This window comes from Panthera uncia (assembly GCF_023721935.1).
Source record: "Panthera uncia isolate 11264 chromosome B3 unlocalized genomic scaffold, Puncia_PCG_1.0 HiC_scaffold_1, whole genome shotgun sequence".
NCBI lineage: Eukaryota > Metazoa > Chordata > Mammalia > Carnivora > Felidae > Panthera > Panthera uncia.
Window position 1 is genome coordinate 10,425,455 of NW_026057582.1, and position 25,517 is coordinate 10,450,971.

Here is a 25,517-nt window from a genome sequence, read left to right on the forward strand (position 1 = left end):
TTTTTTTTAGAGAGAGAGAGAGAGAGAGAGATAGCATGTGAGTTGGAGAGAGGGGCAGAGTAAGAGAGAGAGATAATCTTAGGCAGGCTCCAGCTTCAGCATGGAGCCTGACACAGGGCTTGATCCTACAGGCCTGGGATCATGACCTGAGCCAAAATCAAGAGTTGAATGCTCAACCGACTGAGCCACCCAGGGATCCTAATTACAAGTATTTGTAATTAGGAAAAGCACTACAATTGATTCTGATATAGGATTGATCTACATACCTTACCATATGGCAAATATACTCATGATGGATCTCCCTTCATTTGAAAATAAAAACAAAAAAACATAATATAAAAACATGGTAGGTAATAAATCTGCTTCCAACTACAATGGAGCAAATGGTATTAAAGATGCCTTTCTACTATAAACAACTAGAAAACTGGAAAATATATATGAAACAACTGTTTTCAGAAACTGAACTAGGTAGTGTAGGACAATGATCCTTGAGAAAAGAGAAACAATAAAGTCAGTCTTACAATCAACATGACTTTCATCCCAGAAGTAATTTCTAGACCTTGGACATAGAAGGAGAAAGATAAGCATCCACAAAAACTTGAGTTTAAAGAGGCAAGGTGGCTTGTATTTGCTGGGTAGTGTGCCAAAGAAGAGGGAGCTATGTGAAGAAAGAGCTCCAGAAATTTGACCAAGAATCCTTTTGGGTCTTTGGCTTTATACTAAGAAGAACACGTGTAAGGCAAAACTCCATTAGGCTGCATAGAAAACAACTATGGAGGATCTGTAAGCAGAATAATTCCTACATCTCATACAGGACTGGGAGATATTCAAGTTCCAACCAGTCAGAGTAAAGGGAACTCAGTGAAAACCTGGGACATTCAACAGAGATGACTCTAGCAGGTCATACCTTAGCAGTAGGGCTAAACCAACATTAGGGACAAGGCTATTCCAGGCTTACCCTAACAAAATATAGGAACAGGACTTAAAAGTGTAAAGTTGATCCACCAGTAACTTGATAGCCAAAACAAACCTCAAAACACTGTAATGAAAGACAACAAAATCCAGATACTCAATAATGCAATACTCATTAAGTCCAGAATCCAATTAAAAAATTACTGATATTTGGAAAGGGAGGAAAATGTTACCCATAATCAGGAAAAAAAACTGACCAATAGAAATAAATCCAGAAACTATAGAGACAAGGTAGTTAGCAAACACGGACTTTAAAACTGCTACTTTAAAACATATTCAAAGGAAAATATGAACACAATGAGGATAGAGATGAAAGATAATAAAAGAAAAATGAAATTTATAAAATTAAAAATATAATATAGAACATGGGAAATTCACTGAATGGGCTTAATAGCATATTAGACAATGCAGAAGGAAAGATCAGTGAATTAGAAGACATAACAACAAACTATCAAAACTGTAGTAGTGGAAGAAAAATAGAGCTTCAGTGAGCTGTGGGAAAATATTAGGCAGTATAAAGCACATGTAGTTAAAAGTCCAAAAGGGGAAAAGGGGGGGAAGAGTGAAGACATTTGAAGAAACAATGGTCACAATTTTTCAAATCTAATAAACACTATAAGCCCACAGATCTAAGAAGCTCAGTGAATCTTAGGCAAAATTAAATCAAAGGAAATCACACCAAACTCATTATAATCAAATTGATTTAAAACCATGATAAAGAGAAAATCTTAAAAGCAGCCAGGAAAAAAAAGACACATTACTTACAGGGGAACAAAGATAAGAATGATCGCTGATTTCTCGCCAGAAACCATGCAAGCCAGAAGACAATGGAACGACATCTTTAATAGGCTGAAAGAAAAAAACTGTCACCTAGAATTCTATAGCCAGTGAAAATATCCTTCAAAAATGAATATGAAATAAAGGCTATTTGAAGACAAACACAAGATAAGAGAATTCATTGCCAGCTGGGCTCCACAACAAGAATTGTTAAAGGAAGGCTGATGGAAAATGATACCAGATGGAAGCTAGGACCTACACAAAGGCATAAAGAGTTCTGGATACAGCAAATATGGTGAATAACTGCAAAAGACCTTCTACTTATATTAGCATGTTGTTAAAAGATGATTCACTGTTTAAAACAAAAATAACAGCCATGTATTGTGAAACTAATAATATATATAGAAGTAAATATTTGAGGGGCGCCTGGGTGGGTCAGTCAGTTAAGCATCAAACTCTTGATTTCAGCTCAGGTCATGATCTTACAGTTTGTGAGTCCGAGCCAGGCATCAGGCTCTTCGCTGACAGCACGGAGCCTGATTGGAATTCTCTCTCCCTCTCTCTCTCCCCCCCCCCCCCCCCCCCCCACACACACACTCTCTCTCTCTCAAAATAAATAAATAAACTTTAAAAAAAAGAAGTAAATATTTGATAACAAGAACAAAAAAGGATGAGAGGGAGGACATGAAAGTGCACGGGGTTCTTACACTACATGCAAACTAGTATAATATTATTTGAAGGTAGACTGTGAAGTTAAAGGTGCATATTGTAAACCCTAGAGCAATTCTTCTTAAAAGGAGGTATAGCTAATACAGAGATAAAATGGAATGCTAAAAATAATTAACCAAAAAGACAACAAGATATTAAAAAGAAAAGAGACAAAGAATAGATGGGACAAACAGAAAATGAGTGTAAGATAATAGACTTAAGTTATTTGTAATTACATTAAATGTAAATGGCCTAAACAATAATTACATTATATGTAAATGGTCTAAAAGGCAGCGATTGTCAAATATCATTTAACTTTTTCAAAAAGCATGGCCTGAATAAATGCTGCCTGTGAGAAACACACTTGAAATATAAAGATAGATAAATTAAAAGTAAACAGAGGGGAATCTGGCTGGCTCAGTCAAAAGAGCATGTGACTCTTGATCTCGGGGTCATGAGTTTAAGCCCCATGTTGGGTGTAGAGATTACTTAAATAAATATTTTTTTTTAAAAAGTAAACAGAAAAGTTATACCACACTAATATAATGCTAATCACAGGAAAGCTGGAGTGTCTATATAAATATCAGACAAATAGACCCCAGAACAAAGAATATTACCAGTAATAAAGAAGGATATTTGACAATGATGAGTCAATTCATCAAGATGACATAACAATTATAAATATGTGTGTATCTAATGATGGAGTTTCAAATTAAATGAAGCAAAACTGAGAGAACTAAAAGAGAAAGAAGTCCATAATTCGTGTTGTAAATTTCAACAATCCTCTCTCAGTATTGAGACAGTATTCTGGTCCATTACACAAAGCTCAAAAATTTAGATGGAGTGAAATCACAGTGTAAGTTTTCTGACCACATGGAATTAAACTAGAAATAAATAGCAAAAAGATACCTGGAAAATCAGCAAAAACATGTACATTTAAACAAACACACTTCTACACAATCCATAAATGAAAGAAAAAGTCATAAGGAATATTAGAAAATATTCTGTACTGAAATACAATGTAATCACACCATATCAAATTTGTGGGCTGAAACTAAAGCAATGCTTTTAGGTAAATTTATGGCTTTAGACTCTTAAATTAGAGAACATAAAAGGTCCAAATTAATGATTTATGCTTCTATTTTAGTAATATAGAAAAACAATTTATGCTTCTATCTTAAAGCAGAAAAAAGAAGAAGTTAAACTCAGTATTAAAGAGGGAATCACAAAGATAGAAGGCAGAAATCAATGAAATTGGAAACAAAAAACCAATAGGGAAAATCATAAAACCAAATGATGGGTCTTTGGAAAGTTCAATAAAATTGATAAACCCTCAAGCTACCCTGATGAATAAAAAATAGAGAAAAAAACAAATTACCAATATCAAGAATAAAAGGTAGAACATCACCACAGATTCTACAGATATGACAATAAATTTGGCAAGTTGGAAAAAATGTATATGCCATTTATTCCTCAAAATACAGACTACAAAATTATAAATATGACTGGACAAAAAGTAGAAAAGTAAAATGTGACATAATATTAAATTGAATTCATAATGTGAAACCTTCCTACCAAGAAAACCCCAAGTCTAGATAGATCCACAAGTGAATCCTCTTAACTATTTAAAGAATAAATAATGCAAACTAATTTTCTTTCAGAAAATAGAACAGTAAGAAACTCTCCCAACTCATTTTATGAGGCCAGCATTACTCTGGAAACAAAGCCAGATGACATTATAATAAAAGGAAACTAGATCAATGTCCCTCATAAATACAGGAGCAAAATATTTTAACAAAAACTAGCAAATTGAGTCTGGCAATATAATATAGCTGACAATGTGGAGTTTATCCAAGGAAATACAAGGTTGTATTAACAATGCAAAGCAAATCAATGTAATTTACCATATTAACAAAATAAAGGGAAGAAGTCATGTGATCATCTCAATAGATGAAGATGTATTTGACCAAAATTGACATTCACTCATGATAAAAACTCTCAATAAACTAAGAATAGACAGGAACTTCCTTACTCTGATAAAAAAGCATCTGTTAAAAGCCTACGGCTAACACCAGATTTAATGCTGCATACATGCCCCATAGAGACAGAGGGAGAAAACAAAGATAGTCACTTGCAGTACTTCTATTTAACACTGAAGTGGACATATGAGCCAGCACAATGAGGAAAAGAAAGAGAGAAAGGAAGGGGCGACAGGGAGAAAGAAGAAAAGAAGGAAGAAAGGATGGGAGAGAGGGAGGGAGGGAGGAAGGAAAGGAGGCATGGCAGGAAAAAGAAAAATGTTTAATTATATTAATTTGCCAGAGAGTATAATCATGTACATAGAAAATCTTAAGAACTTAAAAATAAGCTACAAAAACTAATAAGTGAATTTAGCAAGGTTGCTGGATATGAAGTCAAAATAGAAAAATCAATTACATTTCTATATAATGGCAATAAACAAGTAGAAATATTAAATTTTTAAATACTATTTACAACAGTATCAAAACCCACAAAACATTTAGGAATACCTTTAACAAAATATCTGTAAGACCTATACACTGAAAACTAGAAAATATTGCTGACACAAATTAAACAAGGCCTAAATAAATGGTTAGATATGCCATGTTCGTCAATCGGAAGACTCGATTTTGAGTCTTTTCTCAAGATGTCAAATTATCTCTTTCTCCATTTTAAATAGCTATACTGGGGTGCCTGGGTGACTCAGTTGGTTACGCATCTAACTCTTGGTTTCCACTCAGGTCATGATCTCATGGTTGTGAGATCGAGGCCTGTGTCAGTCTCTATGCTGGGCATGAAGCCTGCTTGAGACTCTCTCTCTCTCCCTCTGTTCCTCCCCTGCTAATGCTCACTTGCTCTTTCTCTCAAAAAAAAAAAAAAAAAAAAAAAGTAGCTATACTGGACTTTCCTGTGATGTGTACCAATAAAGTTCCTTTTGTTGCTTAAGTCAGTTTCAACATTCTGTTATTTCCAACACAAAGGAATTCTAACTGATGCAAGTTCAGAAAAAAACAAAATTTCAGAATTCTTCTTGCCAAAGTAATTTTGATGATTTGAAGTTTGTATTGAATAATGATGTCTTAGTCTTTTGGGGCTGGTATAACAACCTACCACACACTGAACAGCATCCCACATTCATTACATTTATAGGATTTATTACCAGTATGCATTTTTTCATGCCTATTAAAAGAAGAACTATTACTGAAGGCATTTCCACATTCATAGAGTTTCTCTCTAGTTTGAATTATCTGGTATATAATGAGGTTTTTCTGCTAAAGGCTTTCTGGCTGAATTTGCATTCATAGTGTCTCTCACCTGCATGAGATCTCATGTGTCTAGTAAAGGATGATCAATCAGTAAAGACTTTCTCACACTTATTACATCCATAGGTTTTCTCTTCAGGATGGACTCTCTGGTGTCCAATCAGGTATTACTTCTGACTAAATACTTGCCCTCATTCATAAGGTTTTCTTACCTGTATCAGTTTTTTTCATGGGTAATTTGAAATTAATTATAGTTGAATAATTTCTCATCTCCATTAAATTCAGAAAGCTTCTTTCTTCTAAATTAAGTAAATCTAAGTTATCTTTCAAACTCCTTCCACCTAAGACATGTTCATGGAGTTTTTGTCTGGATGGGACAATGTTTACACTGAGATGAAATATGTTTGCAAAAGCTTCATATTCATAGACTTTCTGCTTAGTAGGTGCTTCATCATAAACGAAATTCACTTGATTCAAAAGTCTCCTTAAATTCTTGGTGCATTCCTATTTGATTACCAATTTCCTAGTCATCTCCTGGACAACCTGGAGGTGGTGTTCCTTCCCCTACTATCCACAGCTGTCCTCCTGACTCCAATGTGAAGATCATATCTGATATGGAAACTGAGCATCCCACTGATGTGAAGTTCCTATATTTCCCTAGCCTCACATCCCTAAAGGTAGTCCTTTAAGCAGGATCAAGCTGCTGCCACTTTTCCAGTGTTAAGTCAATGGCCATATCCTCAAAGGTCACAGATCAAGCACAGAGAGTATAAGTAACTTGACAAGGTCATGGAGCGAGGTCATGCTGGAGTCAGGACTGCACCCACGCAGCCTGGCTTGCATCTTTGCACATATATGGAATGAACATAGCAATCAGGCCACATGACGATCTAGCTGATGCTTCAGGGGTGGCCAGTGGTCCAGTCGCCTGGCCACAGCCTCCTCATTCACACAAGTGGGGCTCCCTTAGGCAAAGATACATGTGCACCTGGCCCAAGAGACCCAACAGCCCTAGCCTGGCACAGGCCTCTGCACCCTTAGGGTGAAGAGATGGAAGCCATGCACAAGATGGTCCCCACTGGTGGGACTTAAGTCCTGGTTCAGGCCCACCTGGCTGCTGCATGGGCCAGGACAGCACCACCATGAGGCACAGTCCATACTCACCTGGCCACTAATGGGACCAGCAAAATTGATTTTAAAAAGAAAAAAGTGAAGGACCAACCAAACATATACTTCAAAGGAAAGGAAATATTATGCAGACACTTGAGAGAAAACATGTCTGAAAATTATCTAGTCTATGAGTCAAAATATTTTAGGAAGGTATTATAGCATCTGCAACTTGATGTAAGAACACATGGCCTCTATAAAAACAGAAGTAGAAAGTCACAGAAATTCATGGTGAGATGGGAAGCTAACAGAATGAGATAAAAAGGAATTTGGACAAGAGATATGATAAGTATAATTAAACTAAAAATGAAATAGCAGAATTAGAAATCCTAATTCAAAGCAATAAATAGAGCTGATGGGGGGGGGGGAGTCAAATAAGTTACACAGTAAACCAACCTGAGAAGCTAAGAATATAGAAGATAAATGTATGGGAAATAGTGGTTAGAATAGCGACACAGTACAGAAAATGAAATTTGACCTATGAATTATAGGTATTCCTGAGGGACATACCAACCTGAAAAAGCAATAATTTAAAATTTCATTAATGAGAAATTTCCTAAAAAAGACTGAAAAGGGATCTGAAAGCACTCTTAACATTATTGGTGAAAGTCAATAAAAAGATACTCATACATAAAGATACTTAAGAAAAGTCTTTTTAATAAGTAAATCTCCAAGAATTAAGAATGACCAAAAGGATTTCTATAACAGACAAATCACACTTGTCTAAGATTTGTCTTCTATAATTCTAAATGCCAGAAAATAATGAAGCAATATTTACATATTTTTCACAGTGAAGCAGTCTTCTTTCATGTGTGAAGAAATAGAAAGACATTCTTAAATATGCCTGAACTCAAAAAATACATATGACCTACATTCCACTCTTGAAAATATTACAAGAAAAAAGTTTAGGTTCCATTTCCCCAAAATGACAGACAAATTAGTTTAAGCTGATTCTCCTACTGAGAACAATTACAAAACTGGACAAGATTAAAAGCAAAACCAACAACAACAAAAACAGAGAACTTTAGGGGGTGTTAAGGGGCCATGATCCAAAAAAAGAAGGCATCATCAAAAGGTGGACCTGGCATTTGATGCCACACCTCCTTCTTTACCAATTTCTCTATATGCCAATCCCACAAGATGAACAGATTTCAACAAACTATTTGAAGTAGGGGAACAAAAATTGAAAATGGGAGACCTAAAAATCCCCCTAGGACGTGGGCAGAGGTCTCAAAAGGCCACACCATAGAGTAAAGGGGAACCAGAATTAGACCAACCCTCAAAGGGACTGAGAACCAGCCTCAAATCATCTCAAGAATGGATCATAGGTCTTCTTTTTTTAAGCTGCACTAAAGTGACCTGGATTGCTAATGTCCATAGCCTCAAAATTTCCAGAAGCAAAAGCAAATCCTGTTTGAAGAAATATAATCTTCTAAACCTCAAATTAGCTCTACAGTTTTTCTATCAGCTTGCACACAATTTATAATATATACAAATATAAATATATATATGTATAAATAATGAATGAATAAATTTATACACACACACAAGACAAGTAAACAAAAGAAACAACAATAAAATCAGAATTTTCAGAGATTCAAAAATTGAGTTATCAGAAACCAACTAACTTTCAAATAACTATGCTTAATATGTTCTATAAAGTAAAAGACAAGTTTAACAATATCAACAAGGAATTGGAATTTCTTTTTTAAAGCACCAAATGGAAATTCTAGAACTTAAAAATACAGTGAGCAAAACTAAAAATAAAATTGGGAGGCTAAAGGATTAGTGAACAGGAAGACAAGTCAGAAGCAAGATTCAGAGTGTAGCACAGAAAGATGAATATATATAACTTTTAAGAAATATTGGCCACAGAAGAAGAAAGCATTAGTAAACTTGAGGACAGATAAATATAAACCCAACTAAAGCACAAACTTTCCCCCCTCCCCAAAAGCGGGGCAGTGGGGGATGGAATACCTGAGACCTCTGAAACAATAGAAAATATTTTTTTAAATCCTAAGATGAGAGGTGACAAAGAAAGGGCACAATAAATACCTGTAGAGGATAACAACCAACATTTTTCCAACACTGAAGAAGAACATGAAACCACAGATTCAAGAAGCTCAACGAATCTCAAATAGAATAAATAAAAAGACCTTTACTCTTAAGCAGATCATAATGAAACTATATGAAATTTAGTATCATTACGAAGCACTGAAAATCAAGAAAAAATCTTTAAAAGAGGCAGAGAAAAAATATATTACATTTAGGGATACAATCATAAGAATGATGTCTAATTTCTGTCTGATAATTTGTTTCATTATCAGAAACAATGGAATGACATCTTTGAAGTCTTAAAAAAAATTCAGATTACAGTGCAATTACAGTGGAAATCAAAACAAAAAATTATTAGAACCCAAATATCTGAAAAGATTCTTCTAAATAACACAGGCAAAGAAAGATCTAGCACTAGAAATTTTTAAATATTTTTAAATCAATGATTGTAAAAACACAACAAACCAAAATTTGTGGGATACAGCTAATGTAGAGCTTAGAGGGAAACTGATAACCTTAAATGGAAAATTAGAAAAAAATTAATGTTGAAAGCCAACAATTTAAGCTTTCACTTCAAGAAGCTAGGGAAAAGAAAGAAGAGAAAATTAAATTCAAAAAAAGAAAAGGAAGAAAATAGTAAAGACAAGGGCAGAAAGCAATGAAATACATAACTATTACTGTTTTCTTCTCTGTTGTTCGTTTTAGTTCATCTAAGTATTTGTAAAAAAAAAAAAATAACACCTTTCCTGGATAAAGCTCTCGATCAACTGGAAATAAAACAAAATGTCTCCAAACTGACCATAAAGGATATCTGCAAAACCCAAGAGCTAAACCCACACTTAATGGTGAAATATTCCCTAAAGTTAGGAGCAAAGCAATCCTGGCCATTCTTACCACCTCTATTCAACATTGTTCTAAAAGTGCTAGGCAATGAAACAAACAAACAACAATAAATGTTAACAAAATTAGAAAGTAGCAAATTTGTTTTTACAGATGACCACATTTATATAGAAAATCCGACTAACCAACAAACTACTAGAACTAATAACTGAATTTAGCAAAGTCATGGGATAAAGATGAATATGCAAAAATCGACTGAATTTCTGCATACTGTTAATAAACAAATGGAAATTAATATTTTAAATAATGCCATTTACAACAGCAACAAAAAAAATCAAATATCTAGCAACTAATTTAACAAAAGAAATACAAAAATTCTATACTGAAAACTACAGAACACTGTTGAGAGACTTAAATAATGAAAACTTAAATAATGAAGAAATATATCATGTTCATGGATTAGAAAACATATTTTTGCAATGTCAGTTTTTTCCTAATAGAATTACAGATTTAACACAATACAGATCAAAATCTCAGCAGAATCATTTTTGCAGAAATGAAAGCCAATACTAAAATTTATATGGAAATGCATTAGACATAAAATAGGGAAGATGATCAAAGAAGAAAAACAGACTTGCAGTATCTGACTTCAAGACTATAAAGCCAAATTATTTAACATAGTTTGTACTGGTATTCAGATCAATGAAACAAAATAGACTCCAGAAATATACTCACATATATATGACCAAGAGGCCAATATAAGCCAATATAAGAAAAAGGATAAACTTTTTAACAACGGGTGCTAGAACAAACCATAAGGAAATAAATGAATCATACCCGCCACACACAAAAATTAAACTTAAATGGGGGAGCCTGGGTGGCTCAGTCGGTTAAGTGTCCGACTTCCGCTCAGGACATGATCTAGCGGTTTGTGGGTTCCAGTCCCGCATCAGGCTCTGTGCTGATACCTCAGAGCCTGGAGCCTGCTTCAGAGTCTGTGTCTCCCTCTCTCTCTGCCCCTCCCCTGCTCGTGCTCTCTCAACAGTAAATAAATGTTAAAAAAAAAAAATTAAACTTAAATGAAGCATACACCTAAATGTGCAAGCTGAACTAAAAGCTTCCAAAAGAAAACAAGGGAGAATATCTTCATGACCTTGGAGAAGGTACATATTTCTTAGAACAAAAAGTCACTAACCATAAATGAAAAAATGATAAATTTTAGTTTATCAAAATTAAAAACTCATGCTCATCAAAAGACACTGTTAGGAGAGTAAAACAGCAATCCTAGATTGAAAGAAAATATTTGTAATATATAAATCTAACATATGACTCCTACCAAACGACATAAAAAAACAACTGTATAACAATAATAAAAAAGGCAAACAAGGGCGCCTGGGTGGCTCAGTCAGTTGAGCGTCAGACTTCGGCTCAGGTCATGATCTCACAGTTCGTGAGTTCGAGCCCCGCGTCAGGCTCTGTGCTGACAGCTTGGAGCCTGGAGCATGCTTCGCATTCTGTGTCTCCCTCTCTCTCTCTGCTCCTCCCCTGCTCACACGCTGTCTCTCTCTCAAAAATAAATAAAGATTTTTTTAAAAAAAGGCAAACAATCCAATTAATGCCTATGCAAAAGATTTTAGCAGGTACTTCATAAAATAAAATATCTAAATGACCAATAAGCATATGAAAAAATACTCCACATCAGTCACCCAGGAAATGCAAATTAAAACCACAATGAGATACACACCCCCCCAGAATAGCTAAAATTTAAAACACTGCAAAGTGTTAGCAAGGGTGTATAGTATCTGAAACTCTCATACATTGTTGAGTGAAATATAAAATGGCATAAACACTTTACAGAGCTGTTTAGAATTTTCTTATAAACCCTATGACCCAGCAATTCCACTTTTAGAACTATATACCCAAAAAAAATGAATGCATATGCCCACACAAGATTTGTATAAAACGTTCATAACAGCTTCATGTATGTTGGCCATAAACTTAAAACAAACCAAATGTACATCAATATCAGAGTTGAAAACAAAACAAAACAAAACAAAATTGTGGTATGTTCATGCAGTGGAATACTTACTTTTAACAATAAAAAGAACTACTAATATCCTCAACAATACAAATTAATCTCAGTAACATGTTGAGCGAAGAAGTCAGAAATAAAAGAATACATACTTTGATCTCTACTTATATAAATCCCTGAATTATATGAATATAGGAATTATACATAAACAGGAGTAGTGACTACATCAGAGTGGAAGAAAGGGCATTAACTGTTAAGAGTCATGCCATTACTTTCTGGGGTGATGGAAACATTCTATTATGTTTATGTGGGTAATGATTAAATGAGCATTATACATTTGTCAAAATTGATCCAGCCATGCACTTGATACTTGTGCACCTTGCTATATATGGAATATGCCTTTAAATAAAGTATTACACACACCAACAAAAGAGAGATAATGCCTGACAATTTCCCAAAACTGATAAGAGATATTAAGCCAAGAAGTCCTATGAACCTCCCAAAAAGACAAACATAAATAACATCGCAACTAGATGTATCATAGTAAAGCTACTGAAAAAATAAAAAATAAAAAAAATAAAGAAAACCTACTCTCAGCAATGGATAGATCATCCAGACAGAATCAATAAAGAACTGCATATTTGAGCACTATAGACCAAATAAACATGACAGACATGTACAGAACATTCTATCCAACAACAGTATAATACACTTTCTTCCCAAGCACACATGGGACATTTTCCAAGCTAGACCATATATACAAGCCACATATATAGAGAAACAGGCCACAAAACAAGTCTTGGCAAATTCAAGAAGATTGAAATCATACCACATACCTTCTCTGACCACAACAACATGAAACTAGAAATCAGTAACAAGAAGAAAAATGGAAAAATCATAAACACATGGAAATTAAACAACACTCTCTTGAACAACCAATGGGTCACAGAAGAAATTAAAGGGGAAATAAAAGTTTCCTGAGACACAAATGGAAACATACCTATGAGATGTGGTAAAAGCAGTTTTAAAAGGGAAGTTCACAGTAATAAATGCCTACATTAAGAAGCAAGAAAAATCACAAATAAAAAACCTAACCCACTAGAAAAAGAAAAAAAACTGAGCCCCAAGTCAGCAGAAGAAAGGAAATAATTAAGAGTAGAGCAAAAATAAGTGAAATAAAGAACAGAAAAACAATAGAAAAGATTAACCAAACTAAGAGTTGGTTCTTTGAAAAGATAAACAAAACTGGCAAATCCTTAACTAGACTAACCAAGGAAAAAAGAGAGAAGACCCCAATCAACAAAATTTTAAATGAAAAAAGAGACATTATAACTGATACCCCAGAAATACAAAGGATCGTGAGAGGCTACTGTGAACAACTGTATGTCAACAAACTGGACAACCTAGAAGAAATGGAAAAATTTTTAGAAACATACAACTTACCAAGACTGGATCAAAAAGAAATAAAAAATCTGAATAGACTATTAGTAAGTAGATTGAATTAGTAATCAAAAATCGCCCAATGAACAAAAGCCCAGAAACAAATGGCTTCACTGATTTTTCCCAAACATTTAAAGAAGAAAACACCAATCTTTCTCAAACACTTCCAAAAAAAATCAAAGAGGACAGAACATTCCCAAACTCATTTTATGAGGCCAGTATTATCCTGATACCAAAACCAGAAAAGACACTATTAGAAAAGAAAACTATAGGCCAATATCCCTGAATAATATAGAAGCAAAAATTGTCAGCAATACTAGCAAATACTAGCAAACCAAATTCAGTAGCTAATAAAAGTATCATTTACCATGATCAAGTAGGATTTATCCCTGGGATACAAGGATCACTCAACATATGCAAATCAATTAATGTGATACTTCACTTAATAGAATGAAAGAAAAGAATCATATGATCATTTCAATAGACACATAAAAAGCCCTCGACAAAATTTAACATCTATTCATGATAAAAAGTCTTAAACTACATGCCAGAAACATCTCAATATACTAAAGGCCATATGTGACAAGCCCAACAGTTAACAACATACTCAGCAATCAGAGGTTGAAAACCTTTCCCCTAAGATCAGAACCAAGACAGGGTGCCCATTCTCACCACTCCTATTCAACATAGTACTGGAAATCCTAGCTAGAGCAATCAGGCAAGAAAAGGAAATAAAAGGTATCAGAGTTGGAAAGGAAGAAGTAAAATTATCCCTATTTGCAGGTGACATGATTTTTATATAGAAAATCCTAAAGACTCAACCAAAAATCTGCTATATCTAACCAATGAATTCAATAAAGTTGCAGGATACAAAAATTAACATATAAAAATAAGTAACATTTCTATACATTAACAATGAACTTTCTGAAAAAGAAATTTAAAAAACTGATCCCATTTACAATAGCATCAAAAACAATAACATTATTAGGAATAAATTTAACCAGAGAGGTGAAATATCTCTAAACAGAAAACTATAAAACAATAATTAAAGAAACCAAAGACACAAATAGAAAGGTATTGCATGTCCATGGATTGGAGGAATAATTATTAAACTATCACTACTACCAAAAGCCATCTATAGATTCAATGCAACCCCTATCAAGATTCCAATGGCATTTTCTACAAGAAGTAGAAAAAACACTCCCAAAATATATATGGAACCACAGAAGACCCCAAATAGACAAAGAAAGCCTAAGAAAGGAGAACAAAATAGGAGGCAACACACTCCCTGATTTCAAACTATATTATAAAGCTACAGTAATCAAAACACTATGGTACTGCATAGAAATAGACAAATAAACCAATGAAACTGAATCAAAAGCCAGGAGATAAACTGAAACGTATACAGCCAACTAATATTTGACAAGGGAGTCAAGAATACTTCAATGGACAAAGACAATTTCTTCAATAAAATGGTGCTGGTATAATTTGACATTCATAAATAAAAGAATGAAACTGAAACACAATCTTATACTACTCACAAATATTAACTCAAAATGGATTAAGGAGTTAAATGTAAGACCTGAAACCACGAAACTCCTAGAAGGAAACATAGGAATAAAGCTCCTTAACATGGGTCTTGGTAATGATTTTTTGGATATGACACCTAAAGCATAAGCAACAAAATCAAACTACCTCAAACTAAAAAGCTTCTGTACAGCAAAAGAAACAACAAAGTGAAAAGACAACCTCCAGAATGGAAAAAAATATTTGCAACACATATATCTGATAAGGGATTAGAATCTAAAATACATAAAGAATCTATACAATAACCCAATTTAAAAAATGTACAAAGGACTTGAATAGCTGAATAGACATTTTTTAAAAGCAGATATACAAAAGGCCAACAGGCACATGAAAGGATGCTCAACATCACTAGTCACTGGGGAAATGCAAATTCCACAGTGAGGTATCATCTCATGCCTGTTAGAATGGCCATGATCAAACAGACAAGAGATAATAAATGTTAACATGGATGTAGAGAAAAAGGATTCCTTGCACTGTTGGTCAAATTGTAAATTGGTACAACCACTAAGGAAAACAATATGGAGTATCCCCCCAAAATTAAAAATAAATCTATCATATGATCCAGCAAGTCTACCTCTGGGAATATATCCCAAGGAAATAAAAACACTAACTCAGAAAGATATCTGCATGAATGTAAAAGAGCAGCATTATTTACAATAGCCAAGACATGGAAATAACTTAAGTGCACACCAATAGATGAATGAGTAAAGTTGTGATATACACACACAAAGGAATATTATTTAGCCCATTAAAAATGAGGAAATCCTATCATTTGCAATAACATGGATGGACTTTGAAGGCATTATGTTAAGTGAAATAGGTCAGACGGAGAAAGACAAATACTGTATGATCTCACTTATATGTGGGATCATAGAAAAAGAGAAAAAGAGATCAGAAAAAGAGATCAGTTACCAGAGGTGGGGTGGGGAGGAGGAATTAGAGGAAGGTGGTCAAAAAGTACAAATTTTCAGTTATAAGACACATAAGTAGTAGGGATGTGATGTAAAACATGATAAATACAGTTAACACTGCCAGATGATATGTAGGAAAGTTGTTAAGAGAGTGAATCCTAAGAGTTCCCAATACAAGGAGAATATTTTTCTTTTTTTTTCTCTTTTCTTTTCTTTTCTTTTCTTTATATTATATCTATATGAGATGATGGAGGTTAGCTGAAGCTACTGTAACAATAGCAATATATGTAAATGAAACCATCATGCTGTATGCCTTGAACTCTTACAGTGATGTATGTCAATTATTTCTCAATAAAACTGGGAAAAGATATTTTTTAAATTTCAACAAAATAGAAAAAAATTCAAAATACAAAAGGCAATTTACCTTCAAAAGAGCAACAATGACAGCTGACTTCTCAATAGAAACAATGAACATGAGAAGATCATGAAATATCTTCAAAGTGTGAAAAGAAAATCACTGTTATAGAATTCTATATACTAAGAAAATAGCTTTAAAAAATAAAGGCAAAATAAAGATGTTTTCAAACAAACACTGAGAAAATTTATCCCCAGTAGAAGGGCACTAAAGGAAATATAAAAACGTATTATTAAGGAAAAATAAGTAAATCCCAGATGAGAGCTTAGAAATATAAAAAGGGGTAGGGGGCGGGGCCAGAAAAAAGAAAATCAAGTGAATATTGGCTGCAAGGACCAATAATAATTACATGTTGTAAAATTATAAAAAATAGAGAATATAGCATGGAAGTTTGGAAGGGCTAAAAAAAAAAGTTAAAATCATCTGTCATTTCACAGGAAACGGTAAAAGTGCTATTTTATACTAGACACTGATATGTCAAGAATGCAAGGTATAATCTCTAGGGTAATAATTAAAAGACTACAGAAGATTGAATAATTCAATAAGACAAAGACAGAATACTTAAATATACTCAATCAGTGCAAAAGAGGCAAAAGGGAGAGAAAAAAAAGGGAACCCAGAAAAGGCAGGAGAAATAGAAAGCAAACAGAAAAATCGTGAATTTAAAATGAAATATGCCAGTAATTATATTGTATATATATGGACTAGGTGCTCCAAACAAAGGCAAAAATCATGAAAATTGACTTTAAAATATAGAACTCTATGCTGCTCAGAAGACACACATGAAATATAAGAATGTAAAATGGTTGAAAATAAAAGGGTGGAAAGTTACAGTATGCAAACACTCATGAAAGCTGGTACAGCTATATTCATGAAAGCTGGTATAGTTATATTAGTCTAAGACAAAGTAGATTTTAACACAAATAAGCATTGCTAGAGATAAGACATACATTTCATAATGATATAAGTTTCAATTCACTTGAAAATATTGCATTCTTGGGGAGTCTCAGTGGTTCAGTCAATTAAGCATCTGATTTCAGCTCAGGTCATGATCTTACAGTCTGTGAGTTCAAGCCCATGTCAGGCTCTGTGGTGACAGCTCAGAGCCTGGAGCCTGCTTTGGATTCTGTGTCTCCCTCTCTCTCTGCCCCTCCCCACTCACATTCTGTCTCTCTCTGTTTCTCAAGAATAAATACACGTTGGAAAAAATAAATATTGCATTCTAAATTTGTAAGCACCTAATAATGCACATATCGGCAGAACTACAAGGAGGAATACACAAATCCACAGTCATAGTAGGAGATTTTAAAATTCTACCCTTGGTAACCAATAGAAGAAAAGATGCAATAAGGATATAGAAGTTTTAAACTACACAGTTAACAAATTTTATTTATTTGACATATATAGAACACAGTAGCAAACAACTACCAAATACAAGAGATGTTTTTTAAGTATACAGAACATTACAAAATAACCATAGGCTCAACCCTAAAGAAAGTGTAAGAAGTGTTAAAGAAATGAAATAATACAAAGTATGTTGTCTGGCCACAGAGGAATCAAACTATAAATCAATACAAAATTTCACAAGGAAAATCCCCATATGTTTAGAAATCAATCATCATCCTTCTATATGACCCATGGGTCAAAGAAGAAACCATGAACTTAAAACTCAGCATAGCAAAGGAGGTTTCAGCCAGTGCAATAAGTCAACAGACATAAAAGACTTAAGGATCGAAAAGGAGACATTAAATTGCTATTATTTAGCAGTAATATAATTGCACACACAGAATTTTTTTAACTGCAAATAAATTATTAGAATTAAAAAGTGATTTTGCAAGGTTTCTGGATACAAAATCAATATACAAGAATTACCTGCATGTCTACATACTAGCAACAAAGAGTTAGAAAGTTTAATTTTTCAAAGATGTATCACTGACAATAACATCAAAAAAATAAATACCTAGGAACACACTACATGAGATATAGGTAAACCACCTACACAGAAAACTATAAAACAGCATTGAAGGAAACTAAAGAAAGTCTAAATAAATGAGATATGCTATGCACATAGATTGGAAGATTTAATACTATAAAGAAGTCAGTTCCCCACATTGATCTATAGATTCCAGGAAATGTCTGTCAAAATCCTAGTAGTTCAGGTGTGTTTGTGTGTGTTTAACTTAACTCTTTAACTTAGCAAATAGCTAGGAATAACTTTGAAGTAGGAAGAAGAAAATAAGGAGAAGGAGAAAGAACAGGAAGAAGAGAAATCAGGGGGAGACAAGGAAGAGAAAAATAATAACAAGGTAGAAAGACTTGCACTGAAAGATATAAAGTTTTATTATTAAACTACATTAATTCAGTGTGGCTTTGGGGAAAAGAAAAATATACTAATTAAACTAAATAAAGACCCCAGAGAACCATCCTTAAATAAACACTTGATTTATGATAAAAATGTACCAAGCAGTAAGAAGAGGTCAATCTTTTCAATAAATGATGTTGAGTCCACTGACTATCCATAGAGGAAAAAATTGACCATTACCTCACACCATACAGAAAAATTAATTTCAGATACATCTAAATGTAAAAGGTAAAATTTTGAAAACAAATCAAGTATTGCCCCAAATGTGGAATATAGACAAAAATAACTCTCATATACTGGTAACAGGAATATAGTTTAGTACAACCCTTTTTGGAAAACTGTTTGCCATCATCCATTAAAATTAGATATATGCTGGGGGGGGGGGGAGATGTAAAAATTACATATGTGCACACCCTTTGATCCAGCAATCCCACCATGGGCCTATATCTAACAGAAATGTGTGCATGCACACACCAAAAGATACATAGAAGAATGTTCAGAGCAGCGTTACTTGTAATAGCCAAAAAGTTGGAACAACCCAAATATCCATTAATAGTAAAATCAATACATACACTGTAGTACATTAATTTTGTAGAATATATGTAGCAATAAAAACGAACAAAACACAGTTATGCTCAACCCATAGACAAATCACATACACACAGACACACACACACACAAATAATGCATGATTCCATTTATATACAATTCAGAAATAGGCAAAACTAATCTTGGATGTTGGAGGTCAACTTAGTGGTTACCTTTGGGGTAGAAGGAGGAGGTAATCATGGTGGTAAACATGGTGGAAGATGTTCCCCATACACCTAAAATCTGTGTTTTTCCATATGAGTATAAAGTACAAATATAAAAGGTTTAAAATACTTTTTTAAATTTGTGGAGATAAAATAACAAAAAGATAAATAAGAAGTCAATAATGGAGAAATTATGACATAAAAGTACTGGTAGACTTTCTTCTACTCGTATACAACTCAAGAATCCAACTGTACTAAGGTAAGGTTAGATATCTGGTAGCCTAGCCCAAAGTCTAACCTTGTAGTACTTATTCTCAGTTCATTTTTATCACTTCTGCAACAAACTGTCTTGGAAATGTAGATCTTGTGCTACATCTTTTGTTCCATAGTTCAGATGGAAACCACACAACAACCAGTGCTGACCTAAATTATTTACCAGTTGAGACACCGTCACACACATACAAAAACAAAAGACTCAATAATTTCTTTCTCCCCCACAGAAGCAGAGTGTTATAGGACAACAGAATGGCTATTTCCATTGCCAAGAAACTTCTTGTAATTCTTGCATCTTTAAGACTCATATTCGATGAACAAACTAATTGAAGGAGTTTTTGTTGTTGATAAATAGTAATAAGCCCAAAAGAGGCAAACATTGCATCTTGCCAAATCCTCACTATTTGATTTTCACATCAGATGTAATTATTCCTATGTCACTATGCTTAAAAAACAACAAATAATTTATATACACATATATAAAGTTAAAATAATGGCTAATTACTAACAATTATTAAATCTAGGTGGCTATAGATATGTTCATAGTGTTAGTCTTTGAACTTTTCTGATCTTAAAAATGTCGTAATGAAAGCTTGGGAGGGAAACCTTGTATAATTATATACAATATGAGCTCTATTTCATTTTAAAATACATATCAAAAAACTAGAGAGAAATACACCAAAATGTTAACACTGGTCATCTCTGGGTAGTAGTATTCTTTTTTCTTTCTTATATAGTTCTATAATTTTTCTAAGAGCAATGTTTCCTTTTAAAAAATTAATTTTACTTTTTAAAAAAGAAATAAATCACTCAGAAAGCATACAAAAGCTTCTGGTCCCTAAGAAAGTATTTCATATTTGAGTTTCCAAGCCCATGAAATTCTGTATCCATATAACTTTTATTATTAAGAATAATGTATATGTAGAGTCAGAGTAACAACTAAATACTGATGATACCCTTCAGTGCATCTTTCATTGTGACAGATGTAGAAAATTTCTTTTTTTTATTTAAAAAAGTTTTTTTTAATGTTTATTTATTATTGAGAGACAGAGAGAGACAGAGCATGAGCAGGGGGAGAGGGAGACACAGAATCAGAAGCAGGCTCCAGGCTCTGAGCTGTCAGCACACATGCGGGGCTCGAACTCACAAACCACGAGATCATGACCTGAGCTGAAGTAGGACACTCAACCGACTGAACCACCCAGGCGCCCCTGTTATAGAAAATTTCTAATGCTCCTGCTAAAGTTTAATTAAAGAACTGAATTCAAAGAAGCAATGTCACACTGTTAGAACAGAAAAATGTGGGTTTTCAATGAACATAATGTAAGTCCAGATTCAAGCTGTGTGAATTTAGGGATTCTCTGTGTGAATTTAGGGATGTTACTCAAACTCTGTCCCATTTGTCACCTATAATGTTTAAATAAGAAAACCTACATCCCAAGATTTTTGTGAGGATTAATTAAGAAAATGTCTGTAAAACCCAATATAATGCTGGTCCATAACTGTGTTCAGTCAGGATAAGGTGAAAGTATTAAGTGAGACAGAAGCAGCTAGAACAATGTCTGACAAACAGCCATTGCTAGATCAATAGTAATACATGGAGCAGAATGATTCATTTTTTTCCCATGATCTCTTGTTTCCTGCATAGAATGCCATGGTCAACTAGGATGGGGGTTCCAAGAGAGTCACTACCCCAGGGCCTTGGACAGTGCCTGGCAGGTAGCAGGCACACAATGACACACTTGAAAGAATGAAGGTGGACGGAAGTACAATCACAGCAATGGACTGAAGAATGGATGCCGGTAGACACAGGCATCTTGTTCAGATCGGCCAAGAAAAGATGAAAGAGTAGCTCTGATCTCAGTAGACACAGACTGAGCTATTCTGAGGAGACATGGTTGACTGGCTCTTCCTAGCAGGTAGGGTCACAGGGGTAAACGGAAGCTGCTGTCAGCCTGCCAGGCTTCTGGGATGCTCTGAACAGGCGAATCTCATCATGCGGCTTCTCCGTTTAAAACCTGTCAGTGGTTTCCTTTTGCTGTTAGGATAAAATCCCAACTCCTTCACAGGCCCTGCCAGCCTTTCTGCTTATCTCTAGCTGCTCTCCTCCTGTCACTCCATTGTCTGGCTGCACATAACCCTTTCTGGTTCCTAAATAGTATCATGCTATCTCTGGCCTCTAAGTCTGAACCCATGTGTTCCTCCTGCCTCAAATTTGCATTTTATCCACTCATGATCCCTTCTCCCTTTGACATCTAGAGTGTGCGTATCTTTCAGGTGTCAGCTTACATGCGAGTGACACATGACACATGACAATTTAACCCTCCCCAAACTTGCCCACCCTCAGGGTGAGGTCAGAGGCCCCTGCTGCATATTCCCATAGCTCTTTGTATTTGTTCTGCCTTTGCCCCTATTACACTGTAAAGCAGTTTCCTGGTCTTCCCCGGAAAACTGAAATGTCCACACACAGTGATTTTAGTCTGTTTTCATCACTTTACCACTCGGTGCCTAGAATAACACCTGTCGACACCCCATAAACATTTGTTGAAGAAGTGAATCAGTTTCCATATCCAGACTGCATTAAGCTCCATGGGGTCTGGTTCTGAATCGGTTCTTACGGCATCAGCAAACAGTGCCTGGCACATAATAGTTACTCTTCAAATATTTATCAAATAAATTTCATTTGATACTGGTTCCCCATTCATACATCACGTCATGCTTATTGCAGGGATATATTGAGAAGTTGAATATTCCAGCCATTTCATGTATTTTATTAGTGCTTCCAAATTTTTTCCTTTTTTTATATTCAAATTATCCACTTAACAATATTCAAATATTCTCTACTATCCATGATTTAAAATACCAATGACACCAATTTCCATTTTTTAAAAAGGTACTATTTACCTTCATTGTTTTAATTAATATTATTACTACCACTAAAGCCAATATTATTTTTTCTGAATTCAGAATAAGCCCACCAGAGACCATCAAAGCCCAAAAAACAGGTGTTAACATCTCTTAACACTTGGCTTTCATCAGGAACATAAATCAGACACCTGAATTAAGTTAAATCCCCTTTGAATCACCTCAAATCATCATGGGAAAGACAAGTAATACCAAGAAAGAAGGAGATTCTCAGAGGATCAGTGTACAATCTCACAATAACTTGAATAAAAGCTATCTTTGCCAAAATATCCACTTCTCCTATTTTCATGAAAATATGTAGACAACTAGGTGGGGGGACAGAGCAGGCAAGGACATCAGAAACTCCATTAAGCATAGGTTCCTTCTTTGATTTTATAATACACAAACATAAACAATAGAACTCAAGGTGTTTTTTTGTTTGTTTGTTGGGTAAATACACATCTTTACATTTAAATTCAACGTTTACTTCTTGGTTATTATACAAATATTCACCAATTGTTGACTCTTCCTGTCCAACTAGGCTTTCACGGTCTCTTAATTTTTATTTAGGGTATGAACTGGTAATGTCAAACGTGCAAGTCTTCTCCAAGCAGAATTAGCCAGCTGAGGTTTTGCTAAATGGTGGGCAAACCAGCGGCAATAGTCACTGCTCACACCTTTGATTCAGCTTAGCAATAGTTAACACCCACGCCAGGTGTACAGCGAATGAGACTAAGACTTAGGCTATTTGCTGCAATGTCATAAATGCTCTTGAAATTGACTTTCATTAATTGATTTTATAACACCTAGTTTCAGAAAGGGTTTATGACAATGTCTCAAGGCACATAAATATAATCCAGCAAGACTAAAACAAATAATAAGTAGGTGAGGCAAATGTGGCCGAAGAGAATTAAAATGGGGCATCCCAGGGCTTATTCTCATCTTACCTGTGTACTGCAAGCCCCTGTATTCACTTATTGCCCCAGGAGGTTTTAAATTGGGCCAGTAATGGAACAACATCTGTACAGCCGGAGGTTTCACTTGTGAAGGCCCATAGGCAATCACGTACAAAAGATCCTAAAGGAAACAGGAAGCATATTTTGACTTAGCATCATCAAATAAAAATACAAACAGCTCACTTAATATTACCAAAGCAGTTAAAATTCCAATAGAAGGGTTGGGTGGTTAATTTCCCTGACATCTCATTACCTACGTCTGTTTCTCAGATGAGATCATCTGAGATTAAAACATTATTTTTTATTATTCATTTATTGGTTCTGTAAATAAGCCCTCCCTAATTCGCCCTCCAGGTAATGGGCAAAACTACACTGTCTTTTAACAAATTCTTCTCTATCCAGGATAACGTTAAAGAAAGATTTTAGAATAGCATAAACCAGTTTGCCAAACACTGCATTTTAAAAATAGTTTTCTAAAACATATTTCATAACATTCACATCTCCTATTTGAAAGAAGACAGGTTCTTGAGCACCATTTCGAATTAAATAAAATTGTCATGTAATATAGTATTTGCTAAATTATAAGAATAAGAGATACTCAATTACTTTTTCTGTCAGGCTACTGTGTTAGTCAAGTAACGTTTCTGCTTTAAATAGTAAGTTAACCAGGGAGGAAAGAACTCCAAGTTCTGCCACACCAAAATAATAAGACACCAATAAATTTGACCTTTGTTTTGCAAACAATTTTTACTATATTATATAAATTAAGTTTGTGGCAATGAGTTAAATTTGGCCCAAAACTTACTTTCCAGACTTCTTGCTTATATTTCATGAGGCATTCCAATAATTGACAATGATACACTGTGAGGAAGAAAATATAATTTGAGCATGAATTGTAAATACTAGATAAAATATCCTTTGAGATATAATAAAATATATTAGTATGACTTTACACTCTAATCATTAAATTAGAAGTTACTTATTTCCAAAAGAATAAAATTGGATTACTATCTTACAGATACATAAGAATAAACTCAAAATGGTGGAGCCTGGGTGACTCAGTTGGTTGAGCACCCAACTTTTGATTTCAGCTCAGGTCATGATCTCATGGTTCCTGGGATCGAGCCCCCCATCAGGAGCCTGCTTAGGATTCTCTCTCCCTCTTTCTCTGCCCCTCCCCAACTCATGTGTGTGTGTGTGTGTGTGTGTGTGTGTGTGTGTGTGTGTGTGCACGAGTGCACATGTGCACGCATGTGTGCCCGCTCTTTCTCTCTCAAAATATACAAATAAGTATTTTTTTAAAAAAGAATAAACTCAAAATGGGGGCACCTGGGTGGCTCAGTTGGTTAAGCGCCAGACTCCAGCTCAGGTCATGACCTCACGGTTCGTGGGTTCAAGCCCTGCATCGGGCTCTGTGCTGACAGCTAGAGCCTGGAGCCTGCTTCAGATTCTGTGTCTCCCTCTCTCTCTCTGCCCCTTCTTGGCTCACACTGTCTCTCTCTCTCTCAAAAATAAATAAACATTAAAAATTTTTTTAAATTAAATAAGAATAAACTCAAAATGGATTAAAGACATAAATGTGAGACCTAAAACCATAAAACTCCTAAAAGAAAACATAGGCAGTAAACTCTTGGACGTCAGCCTTATTAGCAACATATTTATGGATCTGTCTCCTTAGGCAAGGACAACAAAAGCAAAAATTAACAAATGGGCCTACACCAAAATAAAAAGCTTTTGCACATTAAAGGAAACCATCAACAAAACAAAAAGGCGACCTACTAAATGGGAGAAGATATTTGCAAGTAATATGTCTGATAAGGGGCTAATACTCAAAACATAAAAAGAATTCACACAATTCAACACCAAAAAAACAAATAATTTTATTAAAATATGGGCAGAGGACCTGAACAGACACACAGATAGCCAACAGACACATGGAAAGATGCTCAACATCACTCATTATCAGAGAAATGCAAATCAAAACCCCAAAGAGCTAACCCTCACACCGGTTAGAATTGCTAGCATCACAAAGACAAGTAATAACAAGTATTGGCAAGGACATGGAGGAAAGGGAACCTTTGTGCA

General features: G+C 34.6%; 1 protein-coding gene across 1 annotated transcript in view; it reads right to left on the minus strand.

Moving 5' to 3' along the window:
• UNC79 (unc-79 homolog, NALCN channel complex subunit) overlaps nt 1–25,517 on the minus strand; it is a 220,239-nt gene that overhangs the window by 166,290 nt on the left and 28,432 nt on the right. Inside the window, 2 exon segments of the mRNA XM_049612255.1 lie at nt 23,424–23,553; nt 24,238–24,293. Coding sequence (XP_049468212.1) covers nt 23,424–23,553; nt 24,238–24,293 — 186 coding nt within the window.